The sequence below is a fragment of the Leptonotus elevatus genome, chromosome 19 (genome assembly GCF_054856555.1).
Source record: "Leptonotus elevatus isolate MCC_2025b chromosome 19, RoL_Lele_1.0, whole genome shotgun sequence".
Classification (NCBI taxonomy): domain Eukaryota; kingdom Metazoa; phylum Chordata; class Actinopteri; order Syngnathiformes; family Syngnathidae; genus Leptonotus; species Leptonotus elevatus.
The window spans coordinates 2410845-2430599 of NC_141257.1; the positions used below are offsets into that span (position 1 = coordinate 2410845).

Here is a 19755-nt window from a genome sequence, read left to right on the forward strand (position 1 = left end):
TTTAATGCATATATATTCTTGGTAACATTTTCAAATTTCCTTTACGACGACCCCCGCTGATGCCATATTCAGCCATTTTGAACTTGTGTACATTTTGTGTAGACGTGTGTACTAGTGTGATGAACTAGTGCAAATTGTGTGTTTGTGTATAAAAGTGTGCCGGTGCAGAGAAAATGGACCCTTATCTAATTTGTACTGGTCACTAGTGTGAAATGGCGCTAGGTCACTCAGCCGCTGTGTGTGTGTGTGAATCCCTCACACACACACACACACGCACACACGCGCTTGTAGTCGGTAGACTAAAGGCAGCGATTCCGGCCTCAATGATAAAGACACTTTGTGCGATGCAGAATGTAACGCTGAGAAGCATGTTGTGTTGTCTCCTGCTGCTCGCGCACACCAGCAAGCATCAAGAAACAGACCTGCATTAAATTGCTCGTTATTGTGACCGATGTCACCCATACAATCGCACACATCGCTTCTTCTTATGAGCTCGCAATTACTTACACACACCTTTCATGTGTGTGTGTGTGTGTGTGTTGTGTGTGTATCTTAGAATGTTTTGATGGTACTGAATTTCCTGGCCTTGGAAGTAAGTCGTTTGCAACACACAGGTGGACAAAGTCTGCCCCGCTGGGCATTTACGTCATCAAGAGTACGGCAATGCATATTTTGCTGGGTTTTATTGTAAAATGTGTTGATTTAACATTATTCGTTCGGCTAATTCATTCGTTCGTTGATGTAAATACATTTTAAAAGTCAAATCAAAAATCGTAATTATTTTTAAATATTTTTTCAGTTATTTTGCATTCTTTATAGTGCTTGTATATAAATATTATTTTTTAAATTTAATTTTGGTAAAAGTTTGGTATTTTAGTTACAAATGAACTCTTTTGACTTTCTAATTTCAATAAATAGATTAATTAATCATAATGGAATTGATCATCAGTAACACAATAAAAAATTATTATTAATTATTTTGATATTTCGTATTTTTTTATATCTAAATAAATAATTGTTTAATTGGCTCACAGTTCAATAAAAATCTCTTCGCTAGCTCAATGCTAACACACAGTCGGAAAAGTTATAGACCAGCTAACAATTAGCATGTATTTAGCATTTTTAAGCAAACAGTAAAGCAACACAGTTTTGTTTTTGTTTTTCGCCTCACTGCTCTTATATTTATGCTGTATATACATATATGTTACACGTTTGTCTATATATACAGTATAAATATATGTTTTTGTTTTATGGCATTGTATTTTACATTGCTTTGTACGAGGCTGTCCTTTTGTGAAGCACTTTGTGACTTCTATCTGTGAAAAGCGCTGTAGAAATAAAGCTTAGTTAACAGGCATACATTTTTTATCCTCTGCGAAGAGTGACTAACATTCGTGCGGCTTATTAAGGAAGGAGGTGAGCACACCTGAAGCAGTCCATTGAATCCAAGCAAAACTATTTTTAATATATATATATTTTTCTTTTTACTGTTATTATGCCAATACAGGAAATTCTTTAGGAAAATAAAAGAAATTTTTTTTTGTGTGTTTTAACCGCAAGCCAGCCCGTGAACTTCACAAGCGTGTGTGCGTGCGTAGCTCACCTTCTCGCTCTGCTTCCTCTCATCCCTCCATCCCGAGGCCACACTTGGGACCCCTGCACCCTTAAATCCTCAAATTTGGAACGTGCCCGTTGGCGTGCCTGATCCTGCGCTTGTCACGCTCGATCCCGCCGGATTAGGGTCAGCGGTACAGGTGTGTGTGTGTGTGTGTGTGTGTGTGTGTGTGTGTGTGTGTGTGTGTGTGTTAGGTGTTTAATGTCCTTCCATCCATTTATGATAGCACTTGTGCTCTTTGGGGTGGCAGGTGAGCTGGAGCCTTTCCGAGCTGACTTTGCACCAGAGCTGGATATGTCATTATGAATACTTTATGAATAATAATCTATGTTCATGTAAATATTTCTCGCATAAAGTGTGCAAGGGTGCAAATACTGTAAGAGAGTGACAAAAGTAGCTCAACCTGCCCAAGAGGCCAAAATGTAATAATTGCTTCGACAGCATTCCTAGGAAATCACAATGCCTCATGACTGGTAAGCTATTTTTAGACTTTTGTGGTCGCCAGCCAATTGCAGGGCACATGTATACAAAAGCATTTACGTATATATATATATGTGTCAAAACTGCAAAATGTGAAGCAGTGGCACCAAACCACTAGGGCGCCGCGCCGCTGTTGAATCTTTATCCAACTAGCGTTGACAGCGATTGCGGACGAGCGAAATCAAAGCGCGCGCTTGGTCGCAGCAGACGGAGGGGCCTGCAAAAGGGGCCGGCACGCGCGCGGGTCCGACTCCCCCTTTGGCGGGGGCCCCGATCGATACCGACTCAGAGCAATAAAGCTTCCCCCTGTCATCTCCGCGGAATACAAAGCAGAGCCGGGATGGAGGGTGTGTGGAGATTTGGGGGGGGGGGGGGGGTGTTTGGTTGGGGGGGTTCTGTTCCGCTAGCCACACCAATTTCCTACCCCCCCTCTACACACACACACACACACACACACACACACGCCACCTTTCACCCCCCTCCCTTTTCCAAGTAGCCCCCACCTCCACCTTGCTTTCCCTCCCGACCGTCCTTCCTTCCTCCCGCCGCTAGTTTATAATTAATGTTGTTTGAATAAATACGCTCAATAATTCATCGGCGTGATTTAAGCAGGGGATGACGCTTCGGAGCAAGGATGGCATTCTGGCTGTTTAAACACAACGAGGGAAAAAAAGGGGGGGGGTGGGGGGGGCAGCGGGAGGGCGCTGAAGAGGTATTAACCGAGCGGGAGATGGACGGCAAGGTGAGGGCCAGACGAAAGGGTCAGACCGCAGCCGCCGTTAATTGGCAGACAATTTAGGGCGGCGGCAATCAACGGGCCGACAAGTTGACAACATCGCAAACGTAAACTAGCATTGGTAAAAACTACTTTAGCTTGCTAGCCGCCATTTTGTAGTCTTCTTCACATGTAAACTAGCATTAGTAAAAACTATTTTAGCTTGCTAGCCGCCATTTTGTAGTCTTCTTCACATGTAAACTAGCATTAGTAAAAACTATTTTAGCTTGCTAGCCGCCATTTTGTAGTCTTCTTCACATGTAAACTAGCATTAGTAAAAACTATTTTAGCTTGCTAGCCGCCATTTTGTAATCAGCTTCACACATTATATCGCGCTCAAAATATAGAAAAATAAAACAAAATCTGGTGTTTTTCTTTTTTTCAGTTAGATTACGAAACAAACTAGTCATGATAAATGCGTCTATCATTCTTGCCGCCTTGTGTCCAATTGGACCTTTTGGCCGCCATTTTGTCGGTCAGCCGCCATTAGCGTCCTTCCCGGCGTCGTCGTTTCCGCGGAAATTTTAACATGGCAGCGGCTGTGGCTCCCTCTTTGCTCCTTCCTTTCCCGTTTTATTCGCGCCGCCCTCCTCCGGGGAGGGCCGGTAATAATGGCGACGGAAAGGCGCTGCCATTATTGTCTTGTCGGGAGTCCGAGGGATCGATCGGCGCAGAAATATGTGGTGCGAGAAACAGCCGCCGCATCCGATATAATAAACACTCCAGGGACAGTTTGTGTGTGTGCGCGTGTGCATGTGGATGGTCTTGCGTCCTAAACCTTGAAAAGTGTCTTGCCTGTGGACACTTTTACAGGAAGTCTTAAAACCTTGTGCGCGCCTGTTTCTGACTTGTGTGTGTTTTTGGTTGTGTGTACGTGCGTGAGTGTTAGTCTGCATGCGCATGTGTGTGTGTGCGCGTGTGTGAGAAACCACCTCCACGTGTTAGCATGCTGCAGCTAGCAGACGCGCTTATTCTTAATGATCACACACGCACACAGGTGTGCGCACGCACATACACAATGCTCTTTCTCGGCTGTTGCCTGGCAACCGCCGGGTTTGTGTGTGAGCGCGGCGTTGTCCAGGCCTGGCCTGACCGGGTTGAAGTAGTGAGTAACGTCTCAGAGGTTCAAAGAAGACAATTTAGAGGATTTAGAATGATTGTTATGAGTTGTTTTATTTTGAATATTTGAATGGAGTTGAATTGCTTTTGGAAGAAGTTGATGGCACAAAAATGCCGTCTGCGTGAAACTTTTTACTTTATGGCTGTTAATCCCAATAAAGATGATGAGATAGAATTTTTCATATACTGCTTTTCTATTATTATTATTATTTGTATTATTTGTATTATTATTATTATCATCATTATTTTGTTTATTATTATAAATTAAAATAATTTATTATTATCATTGTTGTTATTATTATTATTATTATTATTATTATTACCATCATCATTCTTTTGTTTATTATTATTATAAATTAAAATAATTTATTATTATCATTATTATTATCATTATTATTATTATTATTATTATTATTATTATTATTTTCCCGGACATGTTATTACAACAGATTTCGCCGATCACGTCTCATTTGCAACATCATCGACATCCGAAAATCGCACTAATAGGTCTCCAATAGACAAAAAAAAGCAATTACACTTTCACATGATGAAGCACACATCACTAAAATAGGAAAAAATGTACTCAGAAATCAAGCGTAAAACCATCATAAAGCAGTATAATATTTTCTATAAATAATGAAAATCGAACACTGCTCACTAACTTGTCTTTGTTTTTCTGCTTACTCGACACTGAAGTTAGCGCTACAGCGCGCGTGTGTGTTTGTGTGTTTTCCTGAGCGTGACAGCGGGCAGGTGGAGAAGGCAGGCGGCAAGCAGCTTGACTGTGTGTGTGTGTGTGCATGTGTGCAAGCGGGACAGGACCGCTACCATGTGCCTGAACTTTGACCTCCACACGCCAAACAGCGCTGCCCGCGGCCCCCTCAACCACACACACACACGCACACAAACGAACCCACGCGCCGTCTGTCACGGGCCCCTGACAGGCGTAACTGAGGCGGGGTTGGTGGGCAGCAAAAGAGGAGGTGGGCGGGGTGGAGAGGCCAGTTTAGGACCCCTCCAGCCATCACATTAAAACACACACACTCGCTTCAGCCATTATGTGGCCAGCTTCACTAAAAAAGGCAAATAAGGAAATGCTCTTCTTTGTGTTACATTTAAGTTGTGTTTGTTGTGTTTGTTGTCGTTTATACATTTTGGATTGAGAATGGTTGCCCCATTTTTTCATGGATGCAAAAGATGATGTACCTAATGACGTGGCCTGCTCATGTGGTGTTCTTCTTTTGTGCTGGAAGGTGCTGCCACCATTTGGCGCACTTGTGCAACTGCACCCATCCACACACACTTCGACACTTCTGTAATATCCCAAACTTTATTGAACCAAAAGAGAAAATATGACAGCACACCATCAAGATCACATTAGGATGCAGAAATTCAAATTAAGGGAAAAAAGGGAGTAGAAAAAAAGAAATAGATGACGGACAGAAAGTGAGAGCGTTTGAGCCAAAATGGCGTCAGGCAGTGTTGAGTAATGTGCCGTGCTGGAGTAAGCGCTTCCTTCGCCGCCGTCCTTGTCCCCGTAATTACCGCCTCTGTCCCAGAGGTCGCCGCAAACGGATGTCAGCCAACAGTCCTTTTGATTAAATCTGTCGCTCTTTGTGGGATGTTTTTTTTTTTTTTTTTTAATTGAAGAGTTGAAGTCAATAGATTACACTAACATGGAGGATGATATGGCCTTTAAATACAAATATCAGATTTTTCTGCACAAAAATACAGAGATTTATTTTTAAAACCCACCCAAAAAAATAAAATAATAAATAAAATAAAATAGAAAAAGTCTGATTTCTGATTTGGCTCATGTTGGCTGTTTTTTAGTGTCGGAAAGAGTTGCAAAATATTGCCACCAAATTGTTATGCTTTGGTCAACTAACTCCTTCATGTCATAGCCATCATGTTAGTGTAAGCAGTGCACATTAGCAAAGATGTGTTTTAATTAATTAATTTCAATTTGGAAGCTGTCAGAAAAGGTAAAAAAAAAAAAAAAAATTAACTCAAATTATTCAATAAAATGAATAATCCATTTCGGATTCTTGTTTTTCTCCGTCCACGTCTTCCATTTCACATCTTTTTAATTTGTGTTCTTTGCAGATATCAGGATGTCCAAAGCAGAGGAGGAGAAGGCCGGGCCGGACTATCACGGCGATGGCTCAGGTACAAAAAAACATTTCTGTTTGCTGACATATATATATATATATATATATATATATATATATATATATATATATATATATATATATATATATATATATATATAATTATTATTATTATTATTGTTCTCTCGTTTTTTCCCTTCTGTCATTTAACATCCTTCTTGTGTTTCAGACTCAGACAGAAACAGTCCAGACGACCAGGTTAGTCTTAAAATATTAACAAATATGTTCATTAGTCAGGATTGTTTTAATGTGAATTTTTTTTTCTTGCCTGTAATGTTAATAATAAACATAAAAATTGTCATGTACTTTTTATGAAATATGACCATGCTTTCAACAGATGCAAAATTCAATACCTTTAACATGTTTTTTTTTCCTCACTAGTGTGTGAAAAGTAAAAAAAATGTATTATTAATATTTCTGCATAAATTCATTTTTTATACTGATTTTTCATCTTTTCTTTTTCTTCCACAAGCTGCAGCCGATGGAAAGCAGCCCGTTCAGCCTTTCACCAACCCCAGCCAGCAAGGTGTGTGTGTGTGTGTGTGGGTGTGTGTGTGTGAGTGTGTGAGTGTGTGCTTGCGTGTGGGCCTGAACATATGAAGAAGGCGTTTGGTCTTAATAAGCTGATCCATCCCTTTAAAAGATGCTATATGAAGCTTGTATAATAGATATTATAATATACTATTTAGAATGATTATAAATTTAAATATAAAATAAATACATAATTATGTATATAAATAAATCTAAATCCGGGGTATTATTGAGTGATGTATTTGTTGCATTCATTTAGCAATAATTTCTCCTAAAATTGATTGGGTAAAATGTATTTTTATACATTGATATAATTAAATGTTGTTGTTTTTTTTTGTTAAAAAAAAAAAAAAAGAATAGTAAGATCAGCAATTTGATGTATGTGTTTGACTATAAATAATGCAGTTTAAATATTGTAATTAATTTGCATATTTTGCATAGAGTTGAACTCATCTGAGCCGTCTGCCCATTTTAAAAACCTCAACTATATATTGAAGAAGTGTGTTGTTGTTTGTCAGGTGAAGGCGGAAGAGAGTTGTGAGATGACCCGCAGCGCCGTCCCGCCATCTTCTCAGCAGCAGCAGCAGCAACAGCAGCAGCAGCAGCAGCAGCAGCAGCAGCAACAGCAGCAGGCACAAGCACAGGCGCAGGCACAGCATCACCACACGCAACTGATGCTGGCCGGCAGTCAGCTGGCGGGGGTGAGGACGCACAGCCCGCACTGGGGTGGGCGAGGGATATTCATTGATTTTATCGATTCATTTCTGTTCATTTGCTTGGACGATATTTGTCGCGGGTCCGGGCTGGTGGGCACTGCTTACACTCATAACGCGGCTGCCAACAGCGACACAAAACGTTTGTTGGCAGCATTTCTGACCAACCTAGTAACTATTAAAAAAAAAATTTTTTTTTAGTTTTTCATTAAGGATGAAGAGGGAAAAGTTGATCAATATTCTCAGAATTCTGACTTTAATACAATAATTCTCACTTTAAAGTCAGAATTGTGAGATTAAAGTCTGAATAGAATAAAGTCAGAATTCAGATCATTCTGACTTCTGAATTCTGAAAATAAAGTTTCGGAGAATAAAGTGAGCATTATCACTTTAAAGTCAGAATTCTGAGAATAAAGTCAGAATTAAGAATTCAAATGTTATTCTCAGAAATCTGATTTAAAGTGAGAATTCTGACTTTATTCTCAGATTTCTGAAAAGTCTGAAGTTTCTGAGAATAAAGTCAGAATTTTCATTTTAAAGTTTGAATTCCGATTTTAAAATCAGAATTCTGAGAATAAAGTCAGAGAATAAAGTCAGAATCCTACCAACCTTTTTTCCCCCTCTTCGCTGGCCCTAATCCTCTTTTGTAGATTTTTGTTTTTGTAAAAAAAAAAAAAAAAAATCTAAGATTTAATTTTAAGGCGATCTCTCGCCATTTAAATGTCTTTCCTGTCTTCAATTTCTGCCTTTTACCTTTTGCAGCTGGCCGCACTGCTGCCAGCCCAGCAGCAGCTGCTCCTGCAGCAGGCCCAAGCTCAGCTCCTGGTGGCCGCCGTCCAGCAGTCCAACGCCGCGCACGCCGCTCACGCCGCCGCCCAGCACCACCACCACCACCAACACCAACAACAACAACAACAACAACAACAACAACAACAACAGCAGCAGCAACACCAGAGCCAAACATCTCAGCAGCAGCAAGCCGCCAAACAGGAAGTGACTGTTCAAGCTCCTCCTCCGCCGCCTCAGCTGGCCCTCTCTCAGCCAATCCAGCTCACGGCGCAGGTACCAGCAGCCAATCGCAGCGTGCCAACGCAACGATGGAAGAAGGTCGCGCCAGCTTGTCAGGTTTTAAAGGGTGTCGTCACCTTTTTTTTTTTTTTTTTTGTGGTCCCGTAGGACATCCAGCAGCTGCTGCAGCTCCAGCAGCTGGTTCTCATGCCAGGCCACCCGCTCCAGTCCCCGGCCCAGTTTCTCCTTTCGCAGCCGCCCCCGCAGACTCAGCAACAGCAGCCGCAAGGTACGACAGGATAACTGCTGGAAGAAACAACAACTGTTGAGGATAGAAAATGGATATTGATGTTTTTGTGGCGGTTGTTTTCCCGTCACAGCTTTGCTCTCCACGTCAAATCTAATCCAGCTACCTCAGCAAAGCTCGGCGGGGCTGTTGACGACGCCGACGCCTCGCCTGAGCCTCCAGGCACAGGTGAGCAGTGTGAGGGGGCGTGGCAACAGGGAGAACCTGCTTGCTCAGCCCACTTATTTCGTACACGAGCAATCGGAATGTTGGTGCTTGGTGGGAAATTTGGGCCAATTGCCTGCTTTGGCGATTGGCCCAAAATGGCCGCCTCAAATCAAGATGGCCGACTTCCTGTTCAGTATCTGGCTTGGGTCCTTGTGACTTTGATGTCCACCCAAATTCGTGCTGATCTGTGGAACTTTGAAAACTTGCAAAAAAATCTGCAAAATGGCGGCCTCAAATCAAGTTTTGTATCATTTCTAAACTTTGCTCCGCCATTAATGTAACTCATGAACTGAATTTATTTCCAAGAGAGGTGAAAATGAACTACTGAGATCATGTGGTTGCATAAGTGTGCACACCCCCTTAAAACTGTGCTCAGGCTGAGCCAGTCACATTCAAACTCATGTTAAACGCACACACCTGCCACCATTTCAGGTGCCTCTAATTAACCCCAAATAAAGTCGAGGTTCCTACAAAATGATGCTCCAGTTTCTCGGCATTTCAACACATTTGGCCGTGAATCCCCATCCGCTCATCAGCTGGGCATCCGGCATGCACAACAGCAAGCACGTCCATTTTGGAGGAGTTGTCAAAGGCGCGTTTAGCATCTCCCGCCATCAGGAATTCAGCCGCCAGGATGGCCGAATTGAGCTCGCATCATGCAGAGCGTGGACCGGCGCCGCGCTCATTTACATTCTCCGCCAGCGTGCATAAGCGGCACTTGGAGCGGCGGATTGCAAACATGCGGCACGTCGGCCGACGTGTGCCGGCGCATTCAGACGCCACTTTAAGCTTGATGTTTGACATGCCGCCGCGCTCTTTGCATTCGGATTCATTCACAAAGCAAATGCGTAATGGAAAGCTGTTCCCGCTTTCATTCAATATCCTTCTTCATGCATTAGTTAACGAGTGCAGTTTTGCTTCACCAGTAACATGTGGTTGTCCGACCAGTGAGGTCAAAGGGCACATTAGCACATTGACCTTACTCCCACCTGCGTTTCCTCCAGCAGAGGGAGAAGAGCAGCGATGTTGGCTCAAGCATCAGCGCCCCGGTAGCATCCACGGGCGTCGTCGGCACGGCGGCGGCTGTGGGCTCCTCGGGCGGCGGCGCCATGGCGGCCTCCCTGAACTCGGCCCTGACTCCCGGGGGCCACCTGGGAGAGGAGCCCAGCGACCTGGAGGAGCTGGAGCAGTTTGCTCGCACGTTCAAGCAGCGTCGCATCAAGCTGGGATTCACACAGGTACGACATAAAGCGCGCGCGCGCGCGCGCGTGTGTGTGTGAGTTTGATGTTCTGACACGGTGCGCTTGTTTGTGTGTGTTCCCCACAGGGCGACGTGGGCGTGGCCATGGGCAAACTATACGGCAACGACTTCAGCCAGACCACCATCTCGCGCTTTGAGGCCCTTAACCTGAGCTTCAAGAACATGTGCAAGCTCAAACCTCTGCTGGAGAAGTGGCTGGGGGACGCAGGTGAACACTCGCTCACTTCACCTCGATCCAGGGATCGAGCATAGGTCAGCTCCTGGGATCATTTGAAAATTCTGACCCAGAAGCCAGTGACACTTAAAAAACACGAAATTTGGCAGGCGTGTCATTCATGAGTAGACCCCCCCCCCCCCCCAAAAAAAAGCCTCAAGAAGCCATGCCTGAAAAGACACAGGAAGTCGTTTGTCAATTTGGTTAGAAGTGGCCGTTTTTGGGCCATTATCAGAGGTCCGAAGTCAAATTTGTCACGGGAATTTTTTTGAAAATGTAGCCCACAAATCGTGTTTCACATAGCAACATGAAATTTATTTGACATGTCTGTCATGAGTAGACCCACAAAAAAAATGTCTGAAGAAGCCATGCCTCGAAGGACACAGGAAGTCGTCTGTCAATTTGGTTCGAAGTGGCCATTGGAGGGCCAGTTTTGGGGATCCATCGTCTTTAGTCTTAGGCATTAGTCTCAAGAAGCCATGCCTGAAAAGAAAGGGCAAGTTAGCCTTTTTTTGTTTTTAAGTGGCTATTTTATGATCATTTCCAGGTGCCAAGCTTAATTTCACAAATTTGTGATGCATAATCATGAGGAATTACATTTCATGGTCGTTTGATGACCTGCCGTAAAATGCTCCTTGGTGGAGGTCATGCTTATTTTTGGTGTCGCGTGCATGCGCAGAGATCATGGCAGTGGACAGCATGCTGCCCAGCCCCTCTTCCATCTCCTCCCCCCTGCTGGGCTTAGAGGGTCTGGCGGGCCGACGCCGGAAGAAGCGCACCAGCATCGAGACCAACGTGCGCGTGGCGCTCGAGCGCAACTTCTGCGCGGTAAGAGAGCGCCACATGTCGCGCGGTGGCCCGCCGTCGCCGGTTCGCTTGTGATCTCACGCCGTTTGCGGCCTCAGAACCAGAAGCCCACCTCGGAGGAGATCCTGCTGATGGCCGAGCAGCTCAACATGGAGAAGGAGGTGATCCGCGTGTGGTTCTGCAACCGGCGGCAGAAGGAGAAGCGCATCAACCCGACCAGCAGCAGCACGCCGCCGCTGCCCGGGCAGACCTCGCCCGCCGTCACGCACAAAGCCCCCTGCTACAGCCCGCACATGGTACGTACCTTTTGCCGGCATCACTCCTTTTTCTTTCTTTCTTTTTTTTTTTTCCCAACCACTCTCCTCTCTATGTTGGCAGATATCCAGTCCAGGTGTGTCTCAGGGCAGCAGCAGCCTCAGCACAACAGGTGAGCAGCAATCAGCTTCATTTCTGATCATCGCACTTTTTTTTTTGTGGTTCAATAAAAACATAATGCAGTGTAAGTGGCAGAGTTGTAAGCATTTTGGATTTTGTTTTGTTTTTTTAGAAAAAAAAATTCGAGGGGGGAGCTTCGTTTTAGTTTTGTTTCTATTAGTTTTAGTATTAATTTTCTTTTTTTTTCAAATGTGTAAAGTATTTAAGTGTGAGATTTAAAAAAAATAAATTCTATTAGTTTTATTTTTTATGTTATGTTAGTTGTTGAGTGTAAGATAAAAAAAAAAATTGTTTCTTTTAGTTTTAGTATTAGTTTTAGTTTTTTTAGAGCGAGAGAGAGAGAGAGAAATATTATAAAATACTATAGTAATAATATAAATACAAATTTTAAAATCAACCCCAAAAATTCATCAATGATGCTAATTGACAACATTTTCACTACAAATTTTCCAAATTTTAGTTAATTTATTAAACATAAAATATAGTTTGATTTTGTAAACGCTCTTTTAAATTTTTTTTTAGTGATTTATCAATTTTAGGTTTAGTCGTTTAATTATAGTTTGCATTAACTATAATAACCTTTTTAAGTAGAGCCTCAAAACGTTCCTCTGATAAAGACCTTTTTTTTCATTTGATCACCAGGTTATGAGTCTTATGAATATCAAGTCAAAAGACATGAAATGTGAATCATGCGTTTTAGCCGGGCGAGTCCCAAGTCCAAAAATCGGTGACTTGAGTCTAACCGGGGTTAATTCATGTGACTCGGGTCCCCCCACCTCTGGTGAGCGGTAATTCACGTTCTTATTAAAGCTTGTCCCACATGAGCCCGTCAGCGAGATGAAAAATGCGATGGCGTCTTTGATGAAACGCCGAAGAGGCCGATGACTTCTCTGAGCGCGAGTCAACATTGATTGTGTTGTGAGTGACACATAAGACAACTTTGATGATTTCCACTGTGTGACAAGTCGCCTCGTCTCCGTTATCACGCAGTCGATGACAGTCTGCAAAAAACATTGCGCTTTATTAGACAACAACAACGTGTCCATTTCCTGGAGCCCAAAACAACACAAAACATGTCGAACATACGAACAGCGTAATAGGGCCACCTATAAATATATATTTTTTTCTGTGACAAGAAAAAAACTCTGAAACTTAACGAGAAATACGCGTCGCTATAGTCTAATGTGAGGATTCGTTGGTTGCTTATGAAATGAAAAGGCAGGATGGAGACGGATCCATTCTTCATTTAAACTTTACTCGTCATACGCGGCAGCGAGAGCGACAACACTTCCTGATCAGCTGACTCAGACTAACGAATCGGAAGCTAGCATACTTCAGGTAAATGCAAGTGAATGACGGGGAGCAGCCGATTCGACACACGAATATTTATTTTAACAATTTAACTTAACTTTTCATTTTTTTTTAGAGCCCAATCAAACATGTCTACTTCCTGGAGACCAAAAATTTCCACGTGACGTATTTCGTCCTAAACTAGCTCCTCTTTCTTTGTCTTACTTTTTGCGCCCCTTGTAGTTGCCACTTTGTCACCGTCGCCCGTCAGCTCCGTGGCAGCAGGATCCGCTTCCTCCTGTTTGACTCCGCCCCCTCATAGCACAGCCAGCCCCGCCCCTCCTGGTCTGGGTACTCACGGCCTCAACACCGGGTGAGTTCCGCCACGCCGTTTTTCCGGCAAACGTGGCAGCCCTGCGTTAATTAATTGCATGCTATGCGTGTGCCATAAAACAGTGTGGCAGATTGTGGACATGAACTGAACGCAAACGATAATTGGAGGTTTTTGCTCTCTTAGGAACACGATGATGGGCCTAAGCACAGGGATGAACCAGGCGCTCATGGGAAGTAATCCATTGGCGACCATGCAAGGTTGGTGTTATTATATATGCCAGATAAGGCTATAGGGACCTAAAAACAAACAGTGTATATATTCTTTATCCTCTTACTGCAGCTTATTGAGTCACTTAATTGGGTCTGTCTTCATGTATTTATTGTTGGTAGTATATTGCCCCCTGGTGGCCAATAATTGTAATTGACTTTTTAGTTGTCTTCATGGTCCGCTGCCAAAAAGTTGTCGGCAGCACTTCTTCTGATACATTTTTACCACAATGGGAAGAGAAATTGAGTAGTCAGCGAAACTGGATGTGTGTGCGTGTGTGTGTATGCGTGTGTGTGTGTGTTATTGTGCCTTCATCCATTGTGACCACACTGAATGTCGCGTTGCTCAGTGGACTCGGTCAGGATGAATCAAATCCGCACTAAAGAAATCCTCTGCACTCCTTCCAAATCAATGAGACGTCACAAAGGATGTTTTGCGGGGGGGGGGGGGGGGGGGGGGCTGCTCTTTGAAGCGACCTCCTGCAGGGAAAGCCAAATGAAGGGATGATGTGGGGGATTTGCGCGGCAGTCACCTGGATTGGCATTGTTAGCATAGCGAGCACTAAGTGGAAACTCGGCTCCATTTTGATGATGGATTCACGAGGGATTATCGACCACTTCACACTTGAGAAAGTTGAGTTGACTTTATTTTGTTTCTTTTTTTAGGCCGACGCCAATACTGATTTTTGGCAAAAAAAAATACAGATTACAGATTAATCTGCCGATTATTTTAAAATATATATTTAATATATTCATTATTTGAAGAAAAAAAACCACTCCTGAAGTTGATGCTAACTTCCTGTTAGCATTTGAATGGGATCTTCCCTTCACTGTTAGCATTAGCGCTCGTCTTGCGACGTTTTAAAAATGAAGCATGTTTTATATTTAAATATACGATGGTGGATGTAATTCTTATCGTCGTGTGTTTAGTTTTATATTTAACTTCAACTAGTGTGTCATTAAACCGCTTAAAGGGCGCTTGGGGACAACAGAATAACGAGAAGAACATACGCTACACACTTGCTAGTTGCTAATGCTACGCAAGCAAAATGGTGCATTCAGGGTACTTTCACGGCGTTGGAAACTTAGGTTTTCTTCGATGATAACATTTTAAGGGGAAAATAATTCATCGGTCGGGCCCTATTTCTTTTCTTCTTCTTATCAACATTCAGATGTCTTCTAATTTCTGTACTGACTTTTTCTACTTCTTTCCCTCCCTCCACATCTTTCTTTCTTTCTGTCTATTCCCTTCCTGCCTTTTCGTCCCGGCCTCGCCAGCAGCACTGGCAGCGAGCGGGGGTCAGCTGTCAATCATGGAGGCAGGTGCGGGTCACTTGATTCTGGGCGGCGGCCGCGGCGGGGTGCCCCCCTCGCTGCGCCCCTCGCTCTTCCTCAACCGCTCGGCCCTCCTGCCCATGACGACGGGCTCCATCTCCATGGCGACGGGCTCCATCTCCATGGCGACGGCGTCCCCGTCCGCCATGGGGCTGGTGAGGGGTCCGGCGGGGGGCGCCCCCCGGCTCGCCTTCGCCCAGTCGCCACCGGCCGGTCCCGCCCACCTTCTGGGCCCGCCCTCGTGCCCCGACGACTCGCCCTGCTCCAGCCCCGCCTCCTTCTGTTCCTTCAGCGAAGCCTCGCCACCGCCCCTGGGCGGGGCTATGGCTGAGTGACGGCCTATCGGAGAAAAGAGGGGGCGGAGACGGGAAGCTTTAAAAACATCGCCTTTCAACCAAAGCCATCTCTCGACCTCGCCGACGTCCTCCCAAGCCAAAAATTGTACACAAAGGACGAGGAGGGATGGCGAGGAGGCAGAGAAGAGGAAGAGGCGACTTGAAACCAAAAAAAAAACAAAAACCACGTGGAGCTGAGGAGTCAGGAAGTAGACTAAGTGCATGATAGGAGGCGACCAACACCAAAAACCAAAATCTACAAATACCAAAAACTCAAAACCAAATAGAAAAAGACAAAAAAAAGAAACGGAGAGAAAAGCTTTAGACGTTTGCATTCCGATCCATCTGGGATCGCGTTTCCGATACATCCCGACCCCATTTTCACGCATTCCCATTTCACTCAGGATGATTTCAATCGATTTCTCTTACTCATCGCTCGCTATGACACGTAGCGTGATGTTTACATGCCGAACTTTCTACCTCGCCAAACACGCCGCTTGTTTTCACCACCAGGGGGAGCAGACGGACGGGGCTCACCGCCAAGTTTGCCGATTATCACCAAACTTTGCAGTCGTCATAGCATTTGATCTGGGAATTATTCACGGCGGTTACGATTTAATGCTAACCCTGAACCCTATCCAAGATGGAAGACACGGGCAGGATGCGAACTCAAGTCGGACAAGGAACAACTTGGAATTCCTGCCTTGGATTTATCATTGAAGAATTCCAGTTTAGGGCCGTTCTCGCACTCGCAGTTACACGTGACACCCCACAGTTGCCTCTGAGAAGGGAAAGGAAACGGCTGAACTACTTTTGTATGCTGACAGAGTCAACTTAAGACACAAAATATACTCAAATATGTAATAAGGTCCTTGTGCTAGCTAGCTAGCGCCCGAGCAGGTGAACGAGCACCCGGGGAGCTAGCTCGGGAGCTAAAGCCAAACCGTGGCAGAGTTGTTACTTTCTGGACCTGGATTTGCCACCTCTGATGTTTGGGTTTAAAATCAAAACATGAATATGAGACCAAAGTTCAGAAGATTTCCCATAGACAGATCTCGTGTCTTCATGTTTGCGCAACAGCAAATGCAGTTTTTACAGGTAAAACTCGAAGCCAAAAACGAACACTATCCACAATTTTTGTTCTACCCACAATAGTGGGTAGATAAAAAAAAAAAAAAAAAAGTGCTCTGTCCAGAGTTGTTTCATATATTTAGATGTAAATACCATCAAGTAAAAGCTGGAATTGTCATCTTTTGCTCTGAAACCAAAATGTCTTCAGTTTACAACAAAAAAACAACGAAATTGACCTTGCCATTCCAATATTATTTAACCCCGCCCACCTGTCAGATATTCAGGAATTCCAACCTTTGAATTCTTCGATTTTCCTCTGAGGAATCCAAGTTTGCAACCAAGTTTAGAGAAGAGAAGTGAAGCGGCAATAAAACAGACCAAACAGACCGTAAAGTCCAAAACTCCAAAGCTACTTGATCAACTAAACCCCACCCGCCTGTCCAGACGGGATGCGTTTATCAAACGTCCACTTCGTTGTTGTTATCCGCCTGCCTTATATTTTTCTGTGCCAAACCAAAAAAAAAAAAAACACCTTTCAGTCTATCAGGAAGTTCATCGCCTTCATCACCAGCAGCAGCAGCAGCAGGAAGCGCAATGTTTGCTCAAACCAAAGTTTTCATGCGAGGGCGCACCCTACAGGCAATTTGAAGTATTTATTTCTTATTATATTTATTTATTTATTGACAACGGCCTCCATACTTCATCACCTCCATCATCATCATCATCTTCATCATCTCCCAGCAGACCGTCACTCTCGGATACCAAAGCCTGGCCTGTGGCAGCCGCCGTCTCACCTGAGACGCACACGCGCGCGCACACGCACACACACGCACACACGCCCAAACTGAAGAAGAGGCGGGGAAAACACTCCCCTGCCCTCCATCCCTTCCTCCCATCCTTCCCTTTTGTTTCCAAAGATCTTCGCATCAAAGGACCAAAAAGTAGAGGAGGAGGAGGAGGAGCTGCAGGTGGTTAAAGAGGAAGGGGGAAGGGACGAGGTGCGCTGGGAGCAGGAAAAACCAAAAAAAAAACTACAAACAAAGCAAAAAGTCAACCCAAAAAGAAGCAAACGTGAGTGACTGACACCCTGAAACCAAATAGGAACAAAAGAAGATAGCGGGCGGGGGTGGGGGGGCGTCAGGGGGGGGCTCTCGTATGTGTGTGTCTATAAATGTGATGTTTTCGTATGGACGCACTCAAACACCCCCCCCTCGCCCCCGTTTTGACGTTTTTTGGACTTGTAGTGACTCTCAGAGAAAAATGTCTATTTTCCCCCCCCCCCCCCCGTTTTTTTCTTTGGCTTCTCATGGTGTTTTTTGTCGATAATGACGATGATGTGCGGGATTTGTCTCATGACTTGATATGTGGCGGGAGGGCCCGGGGTTGGGTTGGTGGGTGTGGGCGGGCGGGGGGGGGTGATGTCCTACCTAATTTCATATATTTTACTTGTGATTTATTGATGAGTGGAGCAAAGTGTGAAGATGTAGCTTCCCACGACGAGGAGAAAAACATGGAATGTTAAGACGAAAAACAAAAAAGCCAAAAGTGAAACAAACCCAAAGTTTTTCGACGTAGACGCAAACCAAATAGAACAAACCAAATCCACGCACGACAAACTGCAGGACTGGCTGAGTGTGCGTTTTTGTGCGGATGCTTGTGCGGCTCATATTCCTTCACAACACACATCAATAATAATGCATTTTTTTACAGCGTAATAAAAACTCATTATCATCATCAGTTTCATCTGACTTTTTATTAGGGCCTGACTGATAAGGATTTTTTTTTTTAGTCCCATTCCGATATGCAGAATGAAATTTACCATAATCGATTAATCAACAGATTAATTTAAAGAACATATCATTAATAAAAAAAATTTTTTTTTTTAAAAGCGCTAATATCAGATGGTCAAATCGTTCGGGCCTTAATAATAATAATGATGAGAAAAAATACTGATGATGATCAGGGCGGAATGTTCTTGCTGTTTCTCATGGGAGAAAAAAATACCAAAAAGCTTTACACGGAATTGTATTTATCGTAAAAAGTATTAATTTGTACCTTATTTATTTTGCGGAGCCTTTAAAGTGACGGGGGATGAATAATGTTTCTCATTTTGATGAGAAAATGATCCCAGAAAGTTTCTTGCCCGAATGAGAAACATTTCAAGCCCACCCATTTCACTTTCAGGGGCTCCGTATTATTTATATCTTTTTTGTATTTATTTTTATGTATTTATTGAATTCTATTTAAAACGCGTTATGGTTTTGCAGGGCTCGTCGGGAATATTGTTATGTTGGATTTAGTTGGAAATTATAAAAAAAAAACACACACAAACTTGTCATACACGCGACGCCAAATTCAATTTGGTTTGGTGCGAAAATGCATCATGCTTAAAAAAATTTTTTTCCTCCTAATAGTGGTTGAGTTTTGGTGTAAAATGCTACTAAATTCCACCGTTGGAAGTTTAAGTTTTAAAGGATTTCGGACACACAAACTCAACATGAATTGGCCGAAAATTGTAGTAAATTGTACCCCACACACAAAAACAAAAATCTTTTCCAATTTTTGGTGTAATGTTTGAACACAAAAAAAGCATATTGCTAAAAATGTCATTTATTTCAACTCATTCAAATGGAGTTTTGTTGTACACAATTCGACTAATTCGGTCATATCAACTTTTTTTCACGCCAAAATTCCGTATTTGTTTTTGTACAAAAAGTATAAGAATGGAGGAGATTGTAGAACATTTTATTTAGTAACACAGTTTTTTGACCTTATAAGAAATGATTTGGAACGGCCCCCCCAAAAATGTCACAGAATTTGGTCCGAAAAATCGTCTTCTGTTTTGCTTATGTCATTTTTTTTCTCAACTCATTGCAGTTGAGGTGACAAAATCGTGCCACGAAGAAAGTGATTCGATGAACGTGTTGACTTTTGTGGGTAGAAATTTTCTCTCTCTCGTGAAAAACCAAATCAAACGTTTGCGCTTTGAGGACTGGTGTGAACTCAGGAGCGGAAGTCAACGACCAAAGTTTTCAAAGTCCACATGAGTGCAACCTTCAGGATGCGTTCATGGCCAACACGTTGGCCAACACGTTTTTTGTCCTGTGAATGTTTTTCAGCTTTTCCTCCGACAAACGTCGCTCGGCTCGCCCTTGATTTTATTTGGATGATTTTTTTTTTCTAGCATGCAGCTTCAATCCAAAGTTCGATGAGAGGACAGCAAAGATTTTACTGCTAAGGAAGAGAAAAACCTCAATAGTAAAAACCAAAGAACTCCACTCGATCTTTTGTTTCTTGTAATGTAGATTCCTGCGTTTCTATTTATGATGATGATGATGATTACTGATGATGAAGATGATGATGATGATGTAACAAAGGCCACTCTGGAAACTTTGACATCTTTTCTCGTTCATGACGATGATGTTTTTGCAACCCGGATGTTCTTCTGTCCGGGTTTGTGTCTCTGAACGCATCGCCTGGT

The 19755-nt window shown here is 43.4% G+C and overlaps 1 protein-coding gene across 12 annotated transcripts in view; it reads left to right on the plus strand.

Moving 5' to 3' along the window:
- pou2f2a (POU class 2 homeobox 2a) overlaps positions 1 to 19755 on the plus strand; it is a 62031-nt gene extending 42276 nt beyond the window's left edge. For 8 of the 12 annotated variants that reach the window (XM_086063124.1, XM_086063122.1, XM_086063132.1 and 5 more), the window contains 15 exons: positions 6096 to 6158; positions 6330 to 6358; positions 6633 to 6686; positions 7210 to 7392; positions 8167 to 8466; positions 8581 to 8701; positions 8793 to 8887; positions 9931 to 10164; positions 10254 to 10395; positions 11081 to 11229; positions 11307 to 11504; positions 11587 to 11635; positions 13177 to 13306; positions 13451 to 13524; positions 14812 to 15887. In XM_086063124.1, coding sequence (XP_085919250.1) covers positions 6096 to 6158; positions 6330 to 6358; positions 6633 to 6686; positions 7210 to 7392; positions 8167 to 8466; positions 8581 to 8701; positions 8793 to 8887; positions 9931 to 10164; positions 10254 to 10395; positions 11081 to 11229; positions 11307 to 11504; positions 11587 to 11635; positions 13177 to 13306; positions 13451 to 13524; positions 14812 to 15203 — 2213 coding nt within the window. In that variant the 3' untranslated portion in view covers positions 15204 to 15887. Of the gene's footprint in view, positions 1 to 6095; positions 6159 to 6329; positions 6359 to 6632; positions 6687 to 7209; positions 7393 to 8166; positions 8467 to 8580; positions 8702 to 8792; positions 8888 to 9930; positions 10165 to 10253; positions 10396 to 11080; positions 11230 to 11306; positions 11505 to 11586; positions 11636 to 13176; positions 13307 to 13450; positions 13525 to 14811; positions 15888 to 19393 lie in introns of those variants that run through there. The other 4 variants (XM_086063133.1, XM_086063129.1, XM_086063130.1 and 1 more) reach the window with 4 other exon arrangements.